The sequence below is a fragment of the Dipteris shenzhenensis genome, chromosome 18, assembly GCF_047967505.1.
Source record: "Dipteris shenzhenensis isolate YYH24624 ecotype China chromosome 18, Dip_SZ_1.0, whole genome shotgun sequence".
Lineage (NCBI taxonomy): Eukaryota > Viridiplantae > Streptophyta > Polypodiopsida > Gleicheniales > Dipteridaceae > Dipteris > Dipteris shenzhenensis.
Genome location: NC_141613.1, coordinates 17,078,033 through 17,104,649, shown reverse-complemented (window position 1 = coordinate 17,104,649; position 26,617 = coordinate 17,078,033). Strand labels below are relative to the sequence as shown.

The window sequence follows — 26,617 nt, the reverse complement described above, 5'->3', positions numbered from 1 at the left end:
AACACTTTCTTTACCCTTCTACCAAAGCCAAACGAAGGCCAAAAAGTTGCATGCGTTGCAAGCAGTTTGAGCTCAAGTAGTTTGGGCAGATGCCCACCTGAGCTGGCTGCCCATGCTCGAATCTTGAGGGGATGCTCCTCTACGATGAACTTAGTGAAACCAAAACTTTTCCAGTACCACTGTTGGTCCCCATGCATTGGAGGACTTGGGTACAACAACTGGAGATTCTCGATCAACAAAAATTGCAAAACGGTGACAAACCTACCTGCTACCTGGCTGCATGCAAACCGGCTGTAAGGGGTCACAGGAGGATGCAATAGGCAAGGTTCACCGGGAACCGGCTACATGCATGAAAGCATGCCCAAATTAAGCTAGTTGCCAAGGTTGGGGGGGGGAGGCTAGACTCTAGAGGCCCAAAAATGCACTAGTGCATTTTTCATAGTCGTCATTCTCGCAGCATGGAAAAGCAAGCAAGGCATTCAGAATGGGCCAAATTCAAGCTTATTGGACGACCCCTCATAACAGGCACAGCTTTAGGGTCCTCCGCCCTTCTCTGGGTCGCTTGCCGGACCTCGCCCCACTTAGTTCACGTCTACGAGGACTCCAACCTCCGGGTTTGAATAACTTTTTTCCCGCCCTCCTTCTTTGGGCTCTTTTGATGACAATGTGTTTCTACTTTCACTTTCTTGGTGGTGTCAGACCCCTTCTCACACGGTAACCGAAGCACGAATCAGCTAAAATATGATACTGAAGCATCCGAGCAAAGTCTCTGCCATGAAACCTTCTTGTCCGTGCAAGAAACACAAACGTTAAAATGAACGTAATCAGAAAAGAAAAACAATCAAGGTACAACATTCATATGTAACTCGTACACGTGACGCACATATGACAAGCGTGGTAGAAGCTTTCCTGAATCACTTCTTAAATTTTCACGTAATATTAGCTCATCTAAAATTCATATCGAAGTCCTTATTTTATATACTAACCCAATTGCCTGACGGTAGCTTTGTAGTATTTCGTTTGCATTTCAGACTCGTAAAAACGTGCAATTATCCTCCTCCTCCTCTGCTTTAAATGCAAGAATTTTGATCCCTTAGGAAAGCTGTTCTAAAAAAGATCCAAACCGTGATGGATAACAATGTTGCTTGCACCTTTCTGGTGTTAAGAGAGATGCATCGAATAATCTACCAAATTTTGTTTAAAAAATATTTGCGCCCATCTCTCTCTCCCTCTCTCCTTCTCTCATACCTGGTAACAAGGTAGGGAACCCAATGAATGTAGGCAACTAATAGACTACCTCAGTTGGCCACTTGATGCCCAAGGTATATGGATCAGCTCTTGAGATACATATCAGCGAGTGCACCAATAGCATAATAACAGCAGGGGTAGGTTTCAGATAAGATGCAGGGGTACGTTTCAGATAAGATCTGTCCACATTGGATCACATGTTCACTCTTAGAGCTCTCATAGAGGAGGCGGCCAGGCACTGGAAGTATAAAGTAGATTGCTGCTGTGTGCCTTTGATTCAGTACCATGGGCTTGCCTTATATGACAACTCCGAGCTTTAGGTATTGTGCACAATGTTATCTAGGTGGTCATGGCTTTGTACGAGAGTCATAGGCAAAGTGCGAACAACATAGGGACTGTCCAAAGAGGTGAGCAGTACCATTGAGGTGAAATATGGGTGCCCCTCATCTCCTATCCTCTTCGGTCTCTACACTTACGAGCTGGACTCTCATACCTATCTTGCTTTGGTACTGATCTTAGTTACAATTGAGGTATTACATATGCATTTGTCAGATGTACAAACCTTTTGTGAGAGTAGATCAACCTGGGGAAAACTAAGGTAATGATCTTCAATACTTAGCTTCAGAGTGAGGCTCTCACTCTTGCAGGGATTGGTTGAGATCATTGTCACTATGAAGCGTCTCATTGAAATGGTTTTAGAGTTTCATAAACGTTTCAATGTGAAAGGTTTCAAGGAAACATTGAAACGTTTTCTAATTAAATGCGTATTACGTGTATACATATAAAAATGTTTGGAGTATATGTTTGGCAAATGTTTTACATACATATTATATATGAAATATATAATTTTATGAAACGTCTGAAATCCATACACATATATATTATATATATTTACATGTACATTATACATGATACGCACATAACATACTTACATGTAATATATATATGTGTGTGTGTGTGTCCCTCCCACCCTGCTTCCTCACCCCCTGCCTTGCTCCCTCATCCCCAACTATCTACGAGACCCCAAACGAGAGCAACCTCTCATCATTCGCTTCAGAGACATCCAAGTCTGCCTTGTGGCACTGCATAGACGAACAATCTTGCGGGCCCACCCATAGATCTACTCAGATGAGGACCTGACACCCTTACAGGCAGAGGAGAGGCGTACCCTCATACAACAGTGGAATGTTGCCCACAAGGAGGAGAAGTGGGCGTAGTCCGAGAGGAGCGGCTCTTGATAGCTCCTTGACGGGGTGGCCCCCCTACATAGGGGGGCAAGGTCTATGAGATTTAGAGCACCGAGCTGCGCAGTACTATATCGATCATCCTTGACTAGGATGATCTCCATCGAGAGACGAGATACATACGCCAAGCTCCTATGGGTTCGGATCCGATGCCCCCTTGAGAGGAGCTCTTCATCGCAGTCAGCTATTTCCCTCCCGAAACCTCACATTTTGCCAAGGACCTAGAGGAGGCTGAGACCTCACTGTACGCAGCCCTCTATTCGGACATCATGGATTTTTTGAGCTGCGGGAAAGTTCTCGTTGTTGGGGATTTCAATGCAGGATAGGTACGTGCCAGGTATCACTTTTGGATTTTCGTGATGATTCTATCTTATTACCGGATGTTGATGTTGATATAGACAAGGCTTCGATGCTCGAGTCTGTGCAGACAGGCGGGCCCATGGACATGCACTACTGGACATGGGCATACATGATCTTATAATCTATAATGGCCTGGATTGCTGGCCCTCCTCAGGTGGGTTCACTTGTTTCCCACATGGGGGGGGGCTTCAGCGTAGTTGACTATCTCATGGGATCTCCTATCTTGACTTCACATATTATTGACTTTTTCGTCCCACCACCACCTCTAGAAGGAGACCACACTTATTTGTTTTTTGGTATATCCACATCAGTGCCTACATCACACACTACGACACCATCCACACACCTACTTACCATGGGGTCGAGGCTCCATCCATCCCGCTGACATATCGCCAGGTAAACCAAGTCATCCGAGAGGATCTCTTACAATTACACACAATCACTCAGGACTTGGTTGGCACCTTGAGAGCTCCTTGTGAAGCTCAGTTTTTATGCCTATGGATTTCAGCAGAGGACCGTTGCATGGCCATAGCCAAGAGACCACAGCGAGCCACACATGTCGACAGCCGCCAGCGTTCCATCACAGGGTTTGCCACCACAGCAGCCTCGTCCAGTGACTCTCCCTTCTCAGGGTTGACGCCCTGCCAGCTGGCAGACATAGGATGAGAGTCTTGGATCACACCTTCTTCTAGTGCTAGTCCGTGACAGTTCGTTTCCTCCTTATGTTTGTCTTGTCTTGTGACAATTTGTAAATAAAAAATGTAATAGGAGAGATTGTGTTCAACGCTGCCATTTTTTGTATCATAATGATTTCAAAGTTTATTGCAAAGGCCTTCTCCACTATTGCTAATTCTGTTGAAACTGCTTTGCAGGCATTATTGCGATTTCCAGACGATCCTGTTTTTCTTCTGTTTGGGCCACCTCAGGAAGATGACAATGCTCAATGCTCCAAGAAAAGTCTAAAATGTCAACCTGTTTGTGCGTCGTTGCTTGTAATCACAGTAGACGGATGTGTGTGGCGGATTCCATTGGTTGATTCTTGCATCACGGGGGATAGGTACAGATTGAGTCATAAAACAGGGTTTAACTTTCAAAGTTGCTTGTTGAATTTATCGAGCCTGTTGGAAGCAACAAGTTGCACCCTTATTTCAGTTTGATAAGTTTTTATGATGAAAAGATTGGAAAGTGTGTATGTAGTTTCATGTCATCTTTTGGCAATTTTGATATTCTCCTATCGGTTTATTTTAAGCACTTTCAGTGATGGATTGTAGGAAGCCCGTGCTTGTGCAAAAATACCTTATTCTAGATCAGTTTGTTAGTGATGCCCTCTTGCTAGTGGGTACTAGTAAACATGGACTGAACTAAAGCTTGGGAGTCTTGGAATAGTCAGGTTTTAGAGATGAGATGTATTCTCATTCTGTTAGAGGGGACACACCTAGGAGACAAAGTGTGCTAGTAGCCCACCCCATGATGGCACACCTGAAAAACATGCTGGCAGCATGAAGCTTGTACAAACTAGGAAGTGAAATCTTGAATTAAACACTTGTGCTAGCATGTTGTTTGGAAAGAAAGAAAGAAAGGAAGATTTATGAACGTGTATAGAAGGCCAAAAAGCCTACAAGACCATGGGATCTGAAGTCATCATGAGAGTAAAAACCCTATGGGGGGAATTAGAGGTGTCTTATCACACCTCTAAGATAGAACTACAGATGAAACTAGGAACTGCATGAAAGAAACTATGTAGGACTTCCTTTCATGTCTTTTCATGTGTTCTATATCATGTCTTGGGCATGAGGGACCTGATCTCTGTGTAGGCTTTGTTGGAGAACTATTTGAACATGTATGTCTGTTTCAAGTCCTTGCCTTTGGTACCATTTTAAGAAACACAATGAAATATTGAATTGCTCAAAGATCACACATGAGGACTCTAGGAATGTGCACGCATACATGTAAATACTCAACTTCAACAGATCCAAAAATGAGTTCTAACAGTAGAACGCCAGATTAAAAAAGGCTATTTTAACAGGTACAAATTTGCAGTGAGCAGTTCTTCAGCCCCTCCGGCATATGTCCTCTCTCAACAATCTTGCAAACAAAGGCCTTGCATTGCAAGTCTGGATCTATAATATTAAGACCCCCTTCCCGCGTGGGGAGAGTCAAGGTCTCCCAAGCCACCCTGGCGATAGCATTTGCTAAACCATTTAGTCCACTCCATAGAAAGTTCCTTACAGGTCTCTTGAGCTAGTTGATGCAGTCCCTAGAATGTCACCAACAAGAGCAAACAAACCACGCTGTGGCCAGCAAAAATTGGTTAACAACCACCACTTTGGAAGCAAGGTCTAGCTTGGCCGAACTCCAACAAAGGAGCTGAGCAAATTGCTGTGATGAAGAGATGCCCATACCAACCTGGCGTCCCAAGTATCTGATTGGAACACCCCTCTGAATCCAAGTGAAACCCTCTTATCGGGAGTGTCCTCGTCATTGATCCACAAGCTATTGGTTTATTCCAATTAATATGTGCACCAGCTGCAATACAAAATAAATTCAAGCGTCCTTGAAAGAAGTGAACGGCTGTGGAGTAGCATCTAAAAACTAACCGTATCATCCGCCAACTAAGTGTCCGAGAGCTCTTCTCCCACCTTAGGGGAAGTATCAGCTCAAATATTTATCAGCTTGAGATTTAAGAAAGACACTCATAGCTTAACTTGGTAGAGCTGCGGGCGGCTAGGCTTCCCTTAAGCTACAAACAAAAAAAGGAAAGGAGCAAGAGGGCATCCTTGACGGACTTATCGCGAAATTTGGAACCTCTCTCCTCTAACCCCTCCAATGTATAAGAAATCACCCAACAGAGGGTACGTACAGTGGAAGACTTATAGAATTGCCTAGAAGCTCACATAGTGTGGTGTGGGGTGTGGAATCACAAACTTCTTAAACTTCTGTGCATAGCATAGGTGTGCAGACTCATCAACAGACAATGAACCAGCCAGATAGAGAAACCACTAAAATAATATATTTCCATCCAAAGCTATGGATACAATACAAAAGAAATAGATCCAGAGTCCCACCAATGGTGTGGTCCTCTGATCGTACCACAAGGTACTCCTCCTCTGTGCTGGCTATCTCTAGACTCGAGCTCGCGTGCTTCACCTCGAGCGTAAGTAGACTTTCCGTCCAGATCTCTTTCACCTGCTGTCTGCAAACCAGCCTAGGTGGGCAGCCCTCTGAGCGAGCTAAGTCTGCTATATTTCCGTCCAAAGCTATGGACACAATACAAAAGAAATAGATCCAAAGTCCCACCAATGGTGTGGTCCTCTGATCGTACCACAAGGTACTCCTCCTATGTGCTGGCTATCTCTAGACTCGAGCCCGCGTGCTCCACCTCGAGCGTAAGTAAACTTTCCGTCCAGATCTCTTTCACCTTGCTGTCTGCAAACCAGCCTAGGTGGGCAGCCCTCTGAGCGAGCTAAGTTGCAGGTCTCCAGCCCGGTTCACCTCCAAGATGAGGCCAAACTGCTGCTGCTGGTGCTGCTCCTTTCTGCTCCTGAAAGCATGCTCCAAGTGATTAATAATGAGGGCCTGGAGGCCCTCCTTTTATAGGCCCCTAGGGGGCTGTCATAAACCGACCAGCCAGCCTCATCCTGGCCGACCAGACTGGCCGACCAGTCTGCTTGCTGGCCAACTTGGTTGGCTGGTCCAACCAGCCCTATATAAGGGCCTTTGCCAGGCCCTTTTTGGGCTGCTGGCTTTGTCCCTGTCTGCGCCTATTGCAGGCCCATGTGCTGCTGCTCTAGGTCTCCCATACAGGCGCCTATTGGCCGTGCTCATGCTGTCTCCTGTGCGCCTCTGCCAGCCCCATGCACTGCTCTTTGCAGGCGCCTTTTGCTACGCCACATGAGGCTTCTGTCCCGCCACTTGTGCACCTCTTTTAGGGGCCTGTTCCAGCCCGTACACACACGCTTTGCTGCGCCTCTGCCAGGCTGTTGTGCTGCCCACATGGCGGCCCATCTGCAGCCCATGTGCCAGCCCCCTCTCCACCATGAGTCTCCTGCCCACATGACAGCCAAGATGCTGTCCATGTGGCAGGCCATTCCACCTATGGTTCACCCCCCCCATGCTTCCATCCAACTTATCCTCTTGTGTGAGGATGCCAAACACTTCATTGGGATTGTTCTGAGCCATAACTGCCAAAGAAAACTAAATGCAGCAAATGTGACAAGAAATATCCCTTCCTGGGATTTCAGAAGCACAACTCAAATCTGAAAAAAATCTGTCCACCATGATAGTTTGCTGTCACAGCCAATCAAAGGCTCAAAATGCAACTTGAATGTCCTGCAAAAGCCCCAAATGCGCCAAAATAACACTGCAAAAATGGCATTTGTCTTCAATGTCTCTCAATCTGAGTCCAAAACTGCCTGCAAAGATGCCAAACGGCTTGTACACAGCAAAATTGCATCCGAATGCCAAAAGCTCCAAATTCTTGCGAGAAATTGCAACTGAAAGAGGGCAAATTTACTGAAAGCCCCAAATCTTGCAATTTTCTGCAAAAGCCCCAAATTTCTCTACAAAAATTGCAAGTAAAACCAAAAGCCTCAAATGCAATTTGCTACTCTCACCTGCAAACGTCACTTGCAAATGTAACTTGCAAATGGCACGGGCTGCACAGTATGGAATCCGTACAAATGTACGGATTGTACGGAGTACGCAGATGCATGCTAGACGGTCGTACGGACAACGGGCTGTGTATGGCCTGGCAGGTACAAATCGAGCATTGTACGGAAATGCTGGGCTGCTGTGGGTATAGGCAAGTACGGCGAATTGATCGTATAGTTGTACGGTTGTATGGGCGATGTACGGGACAGTCGGGCTGCAAGGTAACTATGGCGACCGTACTATATACGGTTGGATTAGCTGGGCCGTACGGCGACCCTACGGGCAGTGTATGGACGAGCGGGCAATCAGTTCGTACAATGTATGGGATTTTATTACGGATAGGTACAGATTCCGTACGGTGGATGGCGAAGTGGAAGATGAGCTCGACAAAGAGGCTATCCGGTCTGATGGCGAGGCCAATGGGAGGTGGTCCTGGAGCAGGTACGTGATGCAGGAGCTAACCTTGCTTTGATACGAAATGAAGGAAATGTAGGAAGCAAGAGAGTTGGAGCAAAATGTAAGTTGAATAGAGTGAGAGTATACAATTTACAAAGGAGAGAAGGTTTTGTCTAAGTGACCCTTACCACTAACTGTAGTTAGGGATCCTAACTGCGGTTAGGGGGAAAAACCTCTAAAGAGAGAAAAGTGCCCCTAACCCACTTATTACATTACATTGGTCACTGCCTAGAATATGGCAATAATTCTAAGAGTGAGCTCTCACCTCTCTACACTCCTTGTCGAACCAAGGATTTTGAGGCATCTTCTTGATTGGGACATGTGCGCATTGAGTCGTGGGGAAAGATTTGATGGTAGTGTCCTGTACCACTGAGACAAGGGGTGTCAGAGACGTGGTCAAGGTCTATATTATCTCCAAGTAGGGCTGGAAGCTCTCGAAGCTAGGTGGCCCACATACACAGGATTAAGGGCACGGTCAAAGTGGGTGTGGGAGGGGCCCTCCCTATGACTGGCATGGCAGCAAAGATACAAAAGGCCAGGTATGAGTAATTGAGCGGGGGAGGCAAAGGATAAGGAACCTAGCAGGTAGTCCCTTGTACTTGTCCCCTTGACATGTGGGAAACAAGTGAGCCCGCTGGAGGATGGCCATCTCTAGAGACCATTACATATGATCAAATCATGAACTCTGCGCTCAAGTACAGTAAATGCCGCCCAGACCTTGTCACATGTGGTGCATTTGCTGAGTGCCTCACTATCCTGAGCTTTGCTGCATCTAACTACGGTACTATTAGAGAATTAGATGCAAAGTCAAGCAAGCCCACCTATCGTGTCTCCTATACTTGATTGAAGTCTCAAAGAAGGAGGGTATCTCCCTACCTGGAGAACTCCGGGATGTCATCATGTATCGTCTTCTATGGGCTGTGTCCCTTTGTGGTGTCCTCACGTGCATAGGAAATGGCACACCGCAATAAAGATCGGTCGTACATTTGGTAGCTGGACTCGTATCCACATATGTGCTGCATGCTCCTCTCTCCGTACCATAGATATGATTGGCCGCAGGTGTGATCTGAAACGGACAGCCACGCCCCCAGAGCCTCATACCCACTGTCTCTCCTCATCTGCTTCTTGGAGCTGACTCCGAACTATATCCTGTCACTGTGGGCAGTCCTCTCTCTCGGCTCTCGTGTCTCGGTATAGAAGATCATATGCATGTCGGTGTATGTCTCCAAGAACCTCCCGGGATCGGACCAAAGGGTGCCATTGCAATTCCACACTGCCATTTTCAGCCCACATTGTGCACTCATCCCATGGGTCCAACACCATCATAACTCCCCATCCTCCTCCTCTTCCTTTTCTTCCGTGTCTACTCTCTCTCGAATGATGACTTTGCCATCCCTATAGTTAAGAAAGGCACAACTGCCTCCAAGAAGGAGTTCATCTCGGATGCTTTGGAAGAGGACAAGAGAAGGAACAACTAGGCCTTAAATGTTTTGGTTCAAGGTCTCACAGTGGGAGACACCCCAATGGGAGATGCCAAGGATTTGTTTACCATAATAGGTGTAAACCTCATGTGCGAGGCAGCTTGGAGAGTGGGCAAGGTTGAGGCACCGGCAAGGCCATCAACTATGAAACTCTGTTGACGCTAACCCCCAAGCTAACCCAAAGGGCTCAGCTTAGCCTGGGGTGAGGGAAAGGGAAAGGGAAAGGACCGTGCGGAGAGGTACTACGGGGAGAGAGTGTGGCAGGTACGACGGACTGTACGGGATTGTACAAGGCTGTACAATAGATATGACGGGATTGTACGGAGACGCTGACGGGGCTGGAGAGAGAGAGAGAGAGAGAAGAAAGAAAGAAAGAAAGTGTATTATTGTCCACTAAAGGCCAAAATGGGCCCATGGGACATCAAGAACTCTGCATACAAGATAGCACAAAATCAAGGTGCCACAAAGAAGAGGCATTGTCGAATATCATCTAAGTGCTACGCAATACAATGCAAGTGAAAGTACATAATGTCAAATCTGAGCCTAAATACAAAGTAAACTAGATGCAAGGAAACCGCCCCTGGGTGCAAAATGGGGGGATGAGTACAATATGCCAATGCAAAGATACAAGTCCAGGTGTCACGGAGTCTGAGAACCAAAATAATACTGGAAATCATGTCCATCGACTCTGCCTCCTGCTATGAGAGTACAAATCTGAGCAAAGGTGAGGTGAGCGGCTGGTGGGGCGAGATCTCCATGAGTAAGTCTCCTCCGAAAAGCTGCCATCATCCTGGATCGTCTGGAGATGAAGCGGCGAGTACGTCCCCTATGTAACAAGATCCTGCGGCGTCTACAAACCATCTCATATGTACATCCACAGGGTGGAGGCATGTGTCCTGTGTGGGCTCTGACCTCCTCGTGCTCCTCCTGGTCTCTGTCCTCTGGTATAGCGTGTGCCTGAGCTCTATCAGGCTGGGCTCTATCACGCTCCGGTCTGTGCTGATGGTCTCTGAGGTAGTCTCGTCGAAGCATAGTGGCCTCCCTGACATAAAGAGCTAGGCAATGCTGATCCTCGTAGTCCATCACTCGTGAGAGAGGTCCAAAGCCATCCGTGAAGAGACAGTGGAATCTACCTCTGAGCTCATAATATAGCGGGCATCTGCAAATGAAGTGCTCCTCTGACTCCACCTCTCCCATGGTGCAACAAGGACAGATCCTGGTCTCTCGGCCTGGTCGCCGTCCATCCTCCATGCGTCACATCCTACCAGCCTCTATCTCGAGCTGATGCGAAGAGACTCTAAGCTGGCCAAGGGCAATCCTCAGTGAGTGGGACATGTGGATACCTGTATAGCCTGGTGGAATGACAAATCCATCCTCTGAGATCCGAAGGAAGTGGTCACTTGATCTCGTGCGGAACTGTAGCCTTGGCCCTAATGAGCCGAGAGAACATGATGATCTGTAACCTCTCTACTCGTCTCCAATCTGCAGTGCCGAGGTCTCCTGCCCAGAAAGGAGCTGCATACATCGCAGCTGGTCTCACCAATGTATCAAAAAGCAAGGATTTCGTATCGGGATGCTGAAAGTGGGACTGAAAACACTGACGCTCAAGATGAGCCAACGAAGCATACCCTTTACTAATCCTATCTCGTGCTGCATATGTCATGGTGAAAACCGGTCCCCTGAAAACTGCCCCCAAATAAGTGTACTCTCTAACAAGCTCAATGGGCTGTCCGTCATAAGTGAAGCAAAACTCATCCGTGCTGTAAATACGATCAGAGGTGTTGAAAACCATAACCTTGGTCTTGCCAAGGTTTACGGTCAACCCCCTGTCCTGGCAAAACCTGTGGAGTTTCTCAATATGTGCCTGGAGGCCCTGAGCAGTAGAGGAAATGAGAACCACATCATCCGCATACAGGAGGATAGGAATGGAGGATCCTGAGAGAGTAGAGCCCACACCGCCTGTCATCTGTACAAACATCTCTAGCTCATCAATATATAATCCAAAGAGAGTAGGAGAGAGCGGGCAACCCTGCTTCACCCCAATCATGCTGCATACCTCCTCTGAGAGCCCCTCACGTGTCCGAACCCGACCAGTGACCCTCTCATACAAAGCCATGATAGCCCACTGTATCTCTCCACTGAAGCCCATCTGGCGAATCCTCTGAAACAATCTGAATCGCGGAACTGTATCAAATGCCTTCCTGAAGTCCACGAAGCAACAATAAAGCCGTTGCCTTCGTGACTTCGCCTCCTCTACCAGTGCCCTGAGTGTGAGGATGTGGTCAAGTGTCGAATGATCCCTGCGAAATCCAGCCTGCCCTCTGGCTCTGAGTCCTGTCGTCTCGGCATGGTCGTTTATACGGCTTTCCAAAACTGATGCATAGATCTTGGCCATAACGTGGCCAATCATGATGGTCCTGTAATTCGACGGCTCCATAGGGTCCCCCGACTTGTGGATAGGTACTATGGTATTGCCTAACCAGGACTGTGGTAGGCCTGTACAAACAGACTCATTGAAGAGACGGGAAAGAACAAAATCTAAGGCATTAATCCCATGGATTACATACTCCGCTTGCAATCCATCATGATCCTTAGCTCTCCTGTTCTTCAATCGGTGGACTGCTGCACGGACACTCTCTGGTGTGAAGAGACTAGATGAAGCTGGCCTAGGGGAATGGGATAAATCGATGGCTGGCTGATCTGGAACATCGTATAGAGCTGAAGTGTATGCAGACCAGACACGTGGATCTGTGAGGGGGCTCTGAGACTTCGAGCGGAGGAATTTTCTCCAGAATTTCTTGGAGTCACAGCTGAAAAGCAAGCTTCTTAGCTCCTCCTCATTCCGGGCTAGAAATTGGCGTTTCTTGCGCCTAACCAACCACTTGTAGTCTCTCTTGGTTTCGGTAAGGAGGGGAGACTTCTCCTTGGTCTCAAGGTGAAGTTTCCTGCGGAGTTCCTTACACTCCTCGTCATACCAACCGTTGCAAGGAACAAGACCAACCGGTGGGGGACTAGACGAATGACATGTGGCAGGGAACGACATGTGAGCGGCAGAAACGAGTGAAGTATGTATAAGTTCCCACCGGTCCTGCGCGGATGGTAGAGCATCTAATAGATGAGGACGGAGTAGGTGGCTAAGGTTCTGGCTATATACATCATCGAACTGGTGGTCGAAATGGACCTCGTAATAGGGTTGGCGGTCATGATAACGAGGGGGGGGTGGGTCATGGGAGACATGAGTCAAAGTAAAGTGGATGAGTGCATGGTCGGCAGAGGGCATGAAGGGGCTAACAGTAAGGCTATGGATGGAAGGGACTAGAGTCGGGGGACCTATGATGTAGTCGATCACGCTAGTACCACGCCCAGAAGCAGAAGAGAATGTAGGCATGGAAGACTGTGGCCACCTGGACAAGCCGTTATAAATGACCATACTGTGCGAGGTGAGGAGCTCCAGTAACTGACGTCCCTGATCTGTGGGCTGTATTGTGCAGTCTGATGAAGTCCGACAGAGGCTATCATCGTGAAATGCTGGGAGTATGACCAGATCCTCCATGAAGTCATAAGTGAGGGCCTGTCTGTCTGAGGTCCTCGCGTTGAAGTCTCCTAAAAGGATGACTTCTCTGGGATGTGAAAAATCTGCAATGTCCGCTGAGAGATCCTCAAATATGGACTGGCCTGGTCCAGTGGAAGAATAGATCGACTGCGCCAGGGGGAAGTAGCAAACTGCAATAAAAAGATCTCGCTGAGGGGCTCTGCGGCGGATGCGTACCCACAAGAATCGGGCATGTGAATCCGCTCTCTCCACTGTGATGCTCCGATCGAGATGCTCTCTGTACAAAATGGCCACTCCTCCAGATCCTCTCACTCCAAATGTTCGAGTGTGCTACCTGAAGGCAGATCTCCATGTATACCCTGTCACTCGTGGCAAAGGTCTCTCTGGACTCTCGTGTGTCTCCGTGAAAAAGATGATATCTCTCCCAAAGAATGCCCCCTGTAGATTGCCTGGCTGTGCTGTAAAAGAACCATTGCAGTTCCATACAGCGATGCGTAGACTATCTGACGGGTGGTGTGTCCCATGGGCCCTGTCCCGTCAAGCGGTCGCAGCAGGAGGTGGAGGTGGGGCTATATCTGCTGGTCTGCCATCTCTAAGCACAGTGGGAGCACACCTCAAGGTGCCTGTGATGAGTCTGCCATCCCTGATCATTGCCCACTTGCCCTGAGCTCGGGCTGCATCTCTCTGAGACATGAGCGCCTTGCGCTCCTCAACCTGTATCTGAGTCAGATCCTCGTCCATGGAAATCTGTGGGTGGTCTCTGAGTGTCCCTCTCCTCTTGAGGGCAGCTAGACGTGCCTGGGCATCTCTGAATCTGATAATGAGGGGCTGCTCTCTAGTACGATCCCTCCCGACTCTATATGATCCTGTACTCCCAGTGTCCGAGAGACAAAGGTCACAGCCTGTGTCATCGTGGACTCTGTCGTCGAGGGCAAGATACCACGAATGCGAATGTTGAGGGCCTTTGTGGCCCTCTGCTGTGACTCGGCCAATGTAGCTGATACAGTCGATCTCTGAGGCTGTGATGGCTGACGGCGGACGACATCCACCCACTCTGTGGCTCTCTGGACCTCTGTCTGAAGGGAGGTCAAACGCTCCTCAACCGCTGCTACTGCTGTAGTGGGAGAGAGAGAGAGAGAGAGGTTTATTAAACTCTTCCGAAGACCGATGGGTCTATGAGGCTGTGAGAAACCTGATACAATAAGTTGAAAGGGTGGAGCTACTGAATGAGCATCATCACCCATTCTAAATGCTAAGTAAAACATTGTCATAGCGTCATCAACACTACATAATCATAACATCATCATCATATCAAATCAGGTCAAATGCCAAGTCTGGTCAGATACATGCCCCAAGAGGAATTGTCCAATAGAGATCATCAGTAAATGTGGGAAGTGGGATCTGGGTATAACCTGGAGGATCAATAAGTCCTTCCTTGGAGATGCGCAAGCAATGATCCCTGTAGAAGTTGAGCTTGACTAGGAGCTCACTTGGTGCCAACCAGGTCTTGAATGTGTATAGCTGTAGAAGGTGGCCTGGTTGACCTTGTGATATTTGAGTGGGAGAGATGGTGCCTCAATGTTGTACTGGAAAGGGGGTAATAGTCCATGTGGAGTGACGAGTCCTAATCTCTCAAACCACCTACATGTGTGCGCATATCAGCATCTCTGATCACCCTCAGCTGCTAGGGCCATAGAGGAGGATAGTGCTAGCCATGGTAGTGTATGTCGCCCTGAGGTGCAATCGCCATACCCTCTGACGCGGTATAGATATGTGATCTGGAATCCCTCATCAAGCTACAACGGAGATGACCTTAGCCTGAATGATGCACAATAACATGAGAATTTGGAGTTGCTCTACCCTAGCCCAGTCTGCCTCTGAGAGATCTGACCCCCAACAAGGGCTGCCATACATGCTTGCTAGCCGGACCAAGGATAGTGGTGATCCATCAAAATTGAACGGCTCTCTATGCATAGCTGCTCGAGACGTGTTGAAGATCATAACCTTGGTCTTACCAAGGTTGTGACCCTCAAATTGTTCGACTCACAAAACACCTGTAATGCATCTAGGTGTCTCTGGAGGTCCTCTGCTGCAGAAGCAGATAATACCACACGTCATCTGTATACAGCAGGATCTGAATCTAGGAACCAGTGGGAGAGCATCCAGCCCCCCCTAATGTCTCCATAAATGTCTTGAGCTTGTCTATGTAGAGGCCAAACACCGGGGAGAGAGAGAGAGAGAGAGAGAGAGAGAGAGATGACAGTATGGCATTTCTTTCAGGTCTGTCAAAAGGTTGAAACATGAGTTTTCAGGGGAAATAGAGAAAGCTGGATCAGAGGGTGTATCTTCAAGGTCAAAATCACATGGAGTACGAGATTCTTGGAAAATTCCAGTGAAGGATGCAGATGATGAGTGGAACCTTTTTCAGGACAGTGAGATCTACAAGGATACAGATTTGTATAGTCCTAATTGCTATGATGCCGAATTGGAAGTACCATGTTGCTCCACAGGAAATACAAAATTGTGCCGGAAACCCTTAAAATTACATACTCCCCAGGATACATCCCAAAGGTTACGGGCAGAGTGTGTTCAGCCTGAAGCTCTGATTGGAAAAGTTCCCGGTGCTTTCCTTGCTGCTTTTGGGCCAGAGAATTTGGTATGAAGTTCTTAATATACAGGAAGGCTTGATGTTTGGAATGAGCTCGCTTCAAAGTTGTCTTTTGTTTTAAATCTGAATCAAAGTCAACTTCCTCCAGATTGTGATTGTTTCAGCTTCAAGAAGCCCCATCTTCTTCAAGGGTAATCTGTTATCTAGTTTTTTGGCACCTGCGCAAGATTCTTATTTGCCTGACAATGGCGGTTCTGCAAAATGTACAAAGCCTACCTGTCTGCTTTTTAGTACAACTCTGGATATAACTCTGGATGGTATCAATGATAGACCTTGGTGGGGAGGCGCTTTCTTGTCCCAACGGTTTTTTGATGGTCTTGTTCGGAAATTTGAGTGCAGTAAACCAAAGCATTTATTGCTTCAAGGTGGGATTTAAATGCTTTCATCCTTGTTCAGGACTAGTTTTCCATTTCCAGCAGGCCTAATTTTCAATAAACAGGCATAGTAAATGCTTCGCTTGAATTTGGAGTCTGGTAGTGACTACAAGCTTGTCCCTTTTCTCATGGGTTTTCTGCAGGGAACATGGCTGGGCAAGTGCACATATTTCCTGTGGAATATCCAAATCAGACATGCTCATCCACTGTATTTTGTGATCTTCAAGAGCCTATATCAGGTCTGAGTGTGGCTCCGTCTCATAAAGAGAGTGATGTGCTATTTATAATAAGCCATTATGGTCGTGTGATTGCAGTTACAGTATCAGAGAAAGAGTCTATAGGTAGTCCATTTGTGAGTGCACTTTGTGGACCTCAATATGCAAGGTTATTTCAAGTTGATCTCAAAGATGGCTTTATTATTCATGAGTGGAAGATTGGAGCACCTATTTATTCACCTACAATGAGTGGATCTAAGCATTTATGCTTCTGCTCCTCATCTAATGTCTGCATTGCTGATCTGTTTGGGAGTGCCGATGGTGAATCTTCATATAAAAGCTATAGAAACTTGGTTCCAACAAAATTATCTGGAGAACTACAGGGTATGGTTCTCAAACGACATCTGGTTTGCAAATGTGTAAAATTTGCTGACGTTGTGATTGCTATTGTTGGGAAGGGCCCTTTTTTTCCTGCCATAAACACAGGGGCTTTAGTTGCTTTGACGTCTCGAGGGCGACTTTTGTCACTAGAAGCTTCAGAGCATGTCCTAGCAACTGAACTTGATGACTATATGACAAGAGAGCAATGCAAGACTTGGAAATCCGGACTACAAAAGAGAGAAGATATTGTGGAGGTATGTGAGTTAGTTAGATTTGAAGGCCCTTTCAGTGTTCACTTGCATTTGGCATGGAAGGATAAAAGGGGATAATTTTTTGTCGTCACCCTTGCATGCTCTGTCAAATGAATATGTTTCTTTGGCAGGAGTTATTACACGATATTGCAACAGTCGAAAGTTACTCAGAAGCTCTTCAAGTCAAGAAGAACTCTGTGAACCTTGCAATAAGTGAGCTGGCATCTGCCTTGAGGTTTTCCTCTGATGTTTTAAGTAACAAACATCGACAGGAGGTGTCTTCACCTCACCTTCCTTTGGCTGTTCCTAACTTAAATGGTCTCCAGTGTGGCCTTGAGGTCACCTCTGTGGTTTCATCTATTTCTACAGAGGGGCTATGTTTTGGGCACTGTTCAAACTTCCAACGGTTCAAGCCCTTTCCCAGATTTGCTGATCTTGGGTTGTGTCTCAAGGTTAGTCTTTTCAATGGTAGCTCTTGCCCAATCTCACCTTATTGGAGTTTAGTCTTGGGGCTCTCCAATCCTGATGCAACACATAGTAACAAAGGTATGAGTTTCTCAAGCATTATAAATGATGGGTATGGTCTAGCTGCTGGAGCTAAATGTACAATAGATGTTCACGTAGAGCATGCTGGAAACTGCTTGAGCCCCTTAGTTGCTTCCATTTTTCTTTGTCATACCCATGACAATCATGATGAGGTTGTAAAGACCTCACCCAGTTCCACTGTCAAGGTTGCTGATGAAAGGATTGAAACTGAAACAAACATGACAAAAAAGTTAAGGGAGTTTATGCAGGCTTTTCGTAATGGTCAGGATGGTGCCACCGTTTTGGGAATCAATCCTGGAGCTGTTTGTCTCTTGGTTGCTAAGTATCGGATCGACATCCTGTCGTTTTTAAGGGCGCCACGAAAGCTACAGTATTCTTCTTATATCAGACCTCCAATGACATCCTACTCGTTTAATCTTCAAAATGGGATAGTGGATTCAGTGCATGCTGGAGCTGAACTTCTGGGACCATTCTCAGGGAAGTTTCAACTAAGGGGCACAAGGGAAGGTGCTACTCCTGTCTGGAATGGGTTGAATGTGGTGCAGAAATGGCAGGAATGCCTTCTAGAAGACCTGGTTGAACATAGTACGCCATCAAAGGTAAAGTTAGAACTTCTGTTTCTAGTAAGGTCAAGATGGGCGCTTCTTTTTCTTCTAATTACAAGCATGCTTTTCTTTTGCCACAAAACATATATTTACTTATTCTGCTAGAATTAAGCTATTATTTTTTAAGAATAATTATTGATCATAACCTTGGATGGTGTTTAGATCGTGATGTATTTGCAGGGTAGCTTGCTGTGATGGATAATCTTGTCTTGTAAAAAAGGATCCTTGAATTAAGAAAACTACAATTCACAGGGAAAGGAAACCTCCTTTCTTATTTGCACAAATCTTGACTTCAATGGCCAAAGTGACCTAACGCAGAAACCACAAAAAAAATCCTTTGTTGGACTGAGTGAGCTCAAAAGAGCAAAGAAGACTTGAGTTAGTGAGGAATGCAAGTTTAAAATAACTTGGCCTGGATTGCCAACGTAGATTTGCTAATCCTCCTGTCACCTAGACAAAAATCCCTTATACCTTGAAGAAAGGCTAAAATGAAGAAAATGCAATCATCTAACCTTGTGCCTATAAAAGGCTATTAGAGTTTCTACCAACTCTGAGGTGAAGAGAACATCAATGATGGAAGCTGGTCCTGTGGTAAGCATCTGGCAAGGCCTCCATGTATCATCTCCATGTAAGCGCTTCTGGAAACTTTTCACAGTAAATAGCTGATCCTCCTGAGAGAGAGTGGACATGCAACAACACAAAAGTCTTGTGATCCGTGCCAATGATTGTCAGAAACTTATCAGAAGCTCCAAAGTCAATACCATGGACTCTCATCAAACCATCTGTAGTGTGCATGAGGCATGGATGCCCCCTGCAAATGCATATCCATTTAGAAAGCTTTGGAATTCCCCCACCTACTTAGCAAAAGGCAGGCTTAAAATAGATAGTAAAAAGGGGGATAATACAATGAACATCCACGAGAGTTAGATCAGAAGGACACTAGTCTAGATAGGTGAAGAAACAGGAGGCTCAACTGCATTACATTATGCATGCCAAGTCCAATGTCTGAATCCCATCGCATAATTGCCAAAGGCCGTTCATCTTCTTAAATATGTGAAGCCTGTTGGTCACAATGAAACAGTGGGGCATCCCTTCTATGAAGAAGTCTTGAAGGGAAATTCCAGTGGATTACATGCCATCCGGTTGTCCATTCCAGAAGCAAAAGATGAAATAAGTGTGATGGGATATTGTGGAGGTTTCCTAGAGGGGAACATTGATCCCAACTAGGTACAATATGATATGGCTCGGTTTAGCTGTCGTCATCTTCGGTTGAAGTTTGTTACATCAAGATTTCTTCATTTATAGCGATACACTTTCCCCTTACACCAATGAAGAGCACGTCTTTTTGGCACTCAAAGCATGGCATGCCAGCCTTTTCCAAGAAGATGCCAAATTGATATCCTATTGTGTTGGCTTTGATCTACTGTTTTCACAGATTTAACTTTAGTCACGTGGGAAAATTCAATATGGTTTTATTGGATTTTTTTCTCATAATCATGGGAAAATTGGCTACCACCTATTGTCTTCTTGTGGAGGAATGCTTGACTGTTGGAGTTTTTGAGGGAGCTTTCCTTTTCTATGTGATGTCCACCACTCTATTGTAAGTGTTGGGATCTTTTGATGCTTGTCCTTTGTAGGTCCTGGCAATGTTAAATGTATTAACCTTGAATTGTTCAAAACTTCCAAGTAAGGGTATAAACATTTAAGACACTAGGAATTGGGAAGTTTGTGATCTCAATTCGAGTGGATGGGGACTCTCTGAATAGGCACTTATCCCTTCGTCAGATTGCTGAAATGGGGGAGTCAAGGCCTCTCATTTATGGCTTGGGTTTACAAGGTGGGACTAGTGTGAAGATAGTGGGAGAGAAGGAAGGAGTCTCACTTGCGGCTTTCTCACATACACAATGGGGGAATACACACAAAGGTGGAGGCTGAAAACAGTTTTTCTCTTCTTAGTTGTGAAAGCCAAAAGAACTCTAGTACAAAGAAATAGAAGAACCCTATATGTGGGTCTCAAAACAAACTCAGCTAACTAAGGTGGCATACTAACTGAGCCACGAACTAGAGTACATAAGGATAGCTGTCATCCAGCTATTATTCGTGGGCGGTGTATCAACCGCATCTGCAGCTAACAAGTCGGTGACATAAATGCACAATGGTTACCTTGGCATATCACGAGTGGAGCTCGATATCTCAACACTCCCTCTCGAGCTCAATTCCAATTCCTGCACACCAAGCAGGTCTCTGAACTTGCGCAGCTTCTCTGCACCCAATGTCTTCGTAAATATGTCAGCTACCTGATCCTCTGTGCTGACATAAACTAGATCAATAAGACCTAGTAAAACCTTCTCCCGCACATAGTGATAATGCACGTCAATGTGCTTTGTTCTAGCATGATAGAGTGGGTTATTTGCCAAGTGTATACTGCTCATGTTGTCACAATAAATAACAACTGACCCATCTGTAGACTGATGCTTATCATAGAGTAGCTTATGCAACCAAGCTACCTCACATGCAGCCATTGCTGCACCTCTGTACTCAGCCTCTGTGCTTGACAAGGCAACTGTAGGCTGTTTCGTGCTGCTCTAAGTGACTGCAGCACTCCCAAAAGAGAACATACATCCATTGGTAGATCGCCATGCAACTGTATCTGAAGGCATTTGTAGCTGAGGATGGAGGCGGGACTGGAAGAGCCAATACATTGGCGACGGACGAAGTAGGTGCTTTCGTAGCCTTTTCGACAAGCCACTTCCGACAATCCTTCTTGCCATGCCCAGCGATGTGGTGGCAATGAAAGCAGCAATGTTCTTGGTGGTACCGCTTCTGCTTGTCAGGCTGTAGATAGCCTCCCGTAATACCCGCTTTAGCCTTCTCATCCGGAGTCATCTTTGGCTTGGACTCCTTTTGACTAGAAGCTTGGTCGTCTTTCTTTTGGAATTGGTTGTCCTTCTTCTTATCCTTACCCGCTGTGTTGTTTGATTGCTGCGGGGCTTTGGAATCTTTCTAGACGTGCTTGGGCTTTCCCTCGTTCAGCATCATCTCCTAATTCTGTGCGAGAGTCAGCGCCCGCTCGCGCGGATCGAAGTTCCGAATGGTAAAACGTATGTTTGTGTCCAATCCTCGAATGAATTGCTTCATCTTGGCACTCTCCGTCACGCCCGATTGTTGTGCCAATGTGATGACCTTGTTACTATATGTCAACACAGGCAAACCATTCTGGGAGAGACGAGCGAACTCATCCTCCAGGTTAAGCAGATATTGGGGTGGGAGAAAACGGGCTTTGAGGTAGGCCACAAACGTTGCCCAAACGAAATTCGTCTTAAACGTGTTTGGGTCACTATGCTTACTAGCCCAATGCTGCCACCAAGTCACCGCCTCACCTGTAAGATGAGGGGTTGCAAGGTGGACTTTATCTTGCTCATCTTGAATCCGTGCTAAGGAAAATGAGCTACAAAGTGATGAATAAACTGTAAAATTGTTGAATGGTCACACTTACCATCATACTTAACAAAATTTAGAGTGGACCGAGTGAGTGATGTTACCTTTGTCGATGGTGAAGCTGCGGAGACGGCTGCTGCGCTCAAACTTGCCTGCATAGCGGCTAACATCTGTTTGTGTTGGAGAAGCATCGCCTCTCAGTCTAGCTTTTGTTGCCTCTCTGCCTCAGCGAGCTCTGCGCGTTGTAGTGCCTCCTCATTTTTGCGTTCCTCACGCATCATCAAGAGCAGTTTTTCAAAATATGTGGTTCCTCTTTCTTCCAGCGGCTTTTCTGCTTCTTTTTCCTCCAGACGTTGTTTTGTCTGGTCCAGTTGTCTTCTGCTTTCTTTCAACTTGGATGAATGTTCTTCGAGTTGCTACAGCATGACCTGATTCTGCTCTAGAAGGTTCGCCATCACTTCTTGAGCATTTGGCGGAAGCATATCTTGTTGGTAGTCTTTAAAGTCTTCGCGGTTGAAATCTTTTCTTGACCCTTCCATGGCGCTTGATTGTGTCCTTTCCGGATCTCAACACAACCATACACTCGCGGTAGTCAAGCTTGATAGAGACCGAAGCTCTGATACCAATGTAACATGCAACGGTTATCTGATCGTGTAATTCACAGCAAGACCTTCTTTAAATCTTTAGTGAGGAATGAGTGTTGTTTACCATAGAGAGAGAAAGGAGATGAGGGTAGAGAGAGAGTAGATTCGACAACCGATTGGGTCCCTATACCCCCCTCCCCCAATCAGGGGAGAATTTGCTTTATACTTGGAGAATTGAGAAATACAAAGAACACTCTTCAAGAGAGCACGGAACACGCTTCTAAAGAGCTCACTATGCACACATATAGCAGACCCAAAGACCTGAGAGGCAACGCCGACCAATACCGAGACCTTGATGCTGTCCACACTGACGATGTAGGACGCTTCTGCAAGGCAAGGAAGAGGCTTGTGCTGTCTACCGGAATGCAGGGTTACTGCGTGAGTGAGAGTGATAGATCCTATGAGAGAACTGAGAGATGATTGAAATATAGAGCTGAGAAAGTTGAGGAAACAGTGTCCAAACCTCTCTCTGTTTGCTGGTCCAAACCTCCGACTGTTGTGCTGCATGGTCACCTTCAGATCAGGCTGAACTGATGGCCAAGGGACTGAGGCTAGAGCAGGGCCAGATCTGAGGATCTCAGGGGCTGCACAGGAGGCTGAAGTGGAGCTGTAGGAGAACTGAAGGCAGGAGCAAACCGAATGAGAAAATAGGGCAGCCAAGGGGCCCTTTTATAGGGCTGGACTGAGCCAACCCAATCTGTAAACAGACCGACTCAGTCTGTTTTACAGACTGGTTGGCCTACAACCAGCCTATAAAAAGCCCTCCCTAGCTCATTTGCCAGGGGAGTTTTTGGGCAGCCTTTGCAGGCTGCCTTCCTTGCTTACCTGTCTAGCCTTTGGGGACCCTAAAGGGACTCCTAACCTAGGCTAAGACCTAAACTATAAGATGGAAACACTTAACCTACTGTTCTCCAGTGGGTACTAGTGAACAAGAACTGACTATTGACTTGACCTAAGGCTAAGAGATTGACCTACGTAGCTTGTGCCTGAGTGTCCCTGGACAAGGGCTCACAAAGGGGTCACAGCATACGACAAAATCTCTTATCTGGGAACTATAATGCACTTGTCGATGTAGCCAGTGTGTCACCTTGCACCCAAGTGCAGGGGTGCATGTGACATTGGGTTTCTCTTTTGGACAAGCCTCCTAGGTTCCTTAGTCTTAGACCCCTTGGGTTTCCCTTTTGGAAGTGATTTGGAATAGAGTGGAGGGGGGAGGGAATTGAGGACGATTGGTGGGGAGCAATCAAGACGGTGGGGTCAAGTGGAGGAGGCGGCAAGGAAAAACTGAGGACAAATGGGGGGAGCAAGCGGGATGAGGGCGGCAAGGGGGAGGGGAGGAAAGGGTCAAGGGGAAAAGAATTGACTGGCTTTGATCCTAGTATTGGTGAAGGGGAATCTAGCACAAGATCTTGCTGCAAATTGGCTGAAGGAAGATTGTTGAAGACTTCCTCTTTCCAGAGGCCATGAGGAGCCTCAACGTTTGCTCATCTTGTGGGGAGCGCACAACCGGAGGTCTCATCCTCTCCTACTATCTACGTCAAGCATGACGTGTGGTAGTCTTTTTTGCTCATTTCCCCCTTGTCTCTCCCACCCGCGGCTCCCTCTCCACCAGTTATTACTCATCACCATCCTCCAACCAAGCGTCATTGTTCCCCCCCTCCTTCCGCTCTCTCCAAGTTTCCCCAACAGTCTCATATCCCTTTGCAGCATCCCCAACCTTAGCCTCCTTCTAACCCCTTTGCCTCTTAAAGACCATCACCGGTCTTTTTGGACTTACGATCTTTGGCTTCTAGAAAGTTCTCTGCTCAAGGATGGAACCCTCTTCTCAAGCTTCCAAGGCGAAATCCCCACCTAGGCTAGCCACTTCTTTAGGAGTTTTGGCATTTGGGACGATGGATATATACAGGTTTTCCTCAACAGTCCCCTATTTCCCTAGAGGTTTAAGTGTTGATCTTGCAACACTTAAAGGGGGCTCAATCGGAGTGGTAGGGAATCCCTTTCATCCTATCACGGACTCTAATTTTGCTTTTAGATGAGAGGAGCAATGGACTCGAGTCCTCTTCGACCTTATGTTGAAGGTCCACTTGATGGAGATGCTTCAAGATTGGATGGGGCAATAAGATCGGGAGCTAGTCATAGCACACAACCACTTTCCAAATTGCTTTCGCTAGAGGCAGGAGACCTAGATGTGGATGTGCACTTGCAATTATCCTTCTAGATGCGAGCAAGAAGCTCAGTCAATTTTCTCATTGGCCCCTAGATTAATGTGCAGTAGATTAGGATCTATGACTTCTTTTTTTCATGCATTGGATCCTCAAGGTGGGTTTGGAGCTAGTGATGGATGTGTGTAGTGTGTCGTTGCTCGCATCTGGACTACTACTACTCTAAACCCCCAACGTAGTCCAATTACTCAAAAGTGGTCAAGCAAGCTTCCATGCACCAAAAGGCCTTGTTTGTCACCTCCCAGCGTTGCCATGAGTTGGACCTAGTGAGTTGGAACGATCCTGGATTTCATAATTGTGCAAGGCAAGAGCCGCAACACTTAATCTTATGTCAAAAGTTGTAGAGTGACAATGGTCAATGGACATTTTGATGCTTTGGGAGCATACGTTCTCAGCCTCAATCACTCGTTGACAAAGCTGCTTCACCAGTTCTCGGACGCTCAAACAAAAGTAGTGGAGTATGCATCTTAATGGGCTAGGCCCTTGCCTTGAGGTTTTTTACCAGGGTCAACTCATTGAGAGACACACCTTTTAGATGGGTTTGAGTGTTTGGGATGCCATGATGGGGATCCTAAATGTCTACACACCGACATGCCACCATTAGAGTGCACCATTTTGGTGTTAGCTTACCAGGTGTCTGCCAAATATGGACTCGTAGAGGGTTATGTCATCCGCCAGATACCTTTGTGGTTCAATTTGATGGTCAAAATTTCCTTCAGGGTAGTTGTTTGTTCGAGTGCTTTTCGTGGAAAAAGGCCTTTGGGGAGTCATATGTGGAACAAAGAAGAAGCTAACAAATAATCAAGGCGTGGGAAAGATGCAAGCCTGGAATTTAAAGAACAAGAGGGCATTTGGTCTTCTGAGAAGGGACTTAGGCATGGAATTCTTCCATCATGTTGATGTCTCGAAGACCGCAACCTAGAACTGGAGCATGTTGAAAGCTCTATTTGGCTTGAGGGTGAGAAACTTGAAGATAATGCTCAAACAAGAGCTTTTTGGCCCAAATGGGAGAAGGAGATTCATCAATGACACACCTCAACAAAATGCACTCCATCAATAAGTAGCTACAAGCTCTTTTGGTTAGAGTTGAAGACGAAGATGCTAAGGCGGTTTTGCTTACAAGTCTTCCACCCAGGTATTCAGAAATTGTAACCATTTTGAGATTGCATCTTGATTCTTTAGGTTTTCATGATGTTGTGTCCATCCTTCTAAGCGAGGAAAGAGAGCCGAAATGAATATGATTGCTAGAGGAAGTGAGCTAGCTTATGCAGCTAAGGGGAAAAGGAATACTAGAGATGGTGGAGGCAAAAAGAGCTCAATGATTTGTGAGTATTGTGGACATGATGGTCATGTGGAAAAGTTCTGCTACAAAAAGGCCTTTGATATGAAGAATTAAAGGGAAAACCTCGGGGGGGCTTGTCAAACCGGCTTCAACTTCTTCTTCAACAGCCTCTAATGCTGGAGAATCCTTAGCTCCGACACACCCGGCAAGAGATCCTGCTAGAGAGGAGAAAGCCTATGGCATCATTGCTCTTGCCTTAGGAGATGACTACATTCATCACATCTCTGACTTAGAGTCTCCTTCAGAAGCTTGGCAGAAGCTTGACATTATTTTTGGTGCTAGCTCTCACATCTCAAAATTGTCACTTAAGATTGCTTTCTTTGAATTGAAGATGGTTAGTGGCACTCCTCTGGCTGCCCATGTCAATCTTATGCGGAGTCTCATGACTCAACTTGCTTCTATCAACTCTCCAATCACTACAGATGATGCAATGGCAGTATTGCTCAAAAGTATGCCTGAAGATTATGATCACGTTGTTACCACTTTGAAAAATCTTCCTAATCCTAATCTTGGAGGTCTTATTTCTGCTCTTCAAGAAGAAGAAAGGCACATGGAACTCCGGAGAGGCAATGACACAGCATACGAGAGAGGCAATGACACAGCCTATGCCATAAAATTTCAAAAGGGCAAGTTTTCACCTTCCAAACATTGTGGGAAGACTAATCACCTCTCAAAAGACTGCACTATGGCAAAAACAATCACCATGAAAAGTATTGTAGAGCCAAAAAGGAAGCAACTACAAAGTCAGGATTGTCGGCCCCCCTATATGCTAACGGACTAGGGGGGTGCACGGGCTATATATAGGGTCCCCTTCGTCCCCTCATTGTTCATCTTAGTGTGCTGCATTTTGAGCACTGTTGTCAGCCCTTGAGCAGCTTGTTGTGCAGAGGTTTTCCCCATAGTAGAGCTGCTCTTGCCTGACTGTCCCACGCTTGCGCC

General features: G+C 46.4%; 1 protein-coding gene across 2 annotated transcripts in view; it reads left to right on the top strand.

Moving 5' to 3' along the window:
• The first annotated feature begins 437 nt into the window (after nucleotides 1-437).
• The window catches only part of LOC147890874 (uncharacterized), a 51,293-nt gene continuing 25,113 nt past the window's right edge, over nucleotides 438-26,617 (top strand). For both annotated transcript variants that reach the window (XR_015542548.1, XM_087389071.1), the window contains exons 1-6: nucleotides 438-614; nucleotides 3,725-3,909; nucleotides 15,273-15,648; nucleotides 15,749-16,025; nucleotides 16,178-16,884; nucleotides 17,013-18,026. Coding sequence is in view for 1 of the 2 variants with exons in the window: in XM_087389071.1 (XP_087245197.1) it covers nucleotides 459-614; nucleotides 3,725-3,909; nucleotides 15,273-15,648; nucleotides 15,749-16,025; nucleotides 16,178-16,884; nucleotides 17,013-18,026 (2,715 nt within the window). In the remaining variant the exon portion in view is untranslated. The remainder of the gene's footprint in view (nucleotides 615-3,724; nucleotides 3,910-15,272; nucleotides 15,649-15,748; nucleotides 16,026-16,177; nucleotides 16,885-17,012; nucleotides 18,027-26,617) is intronic.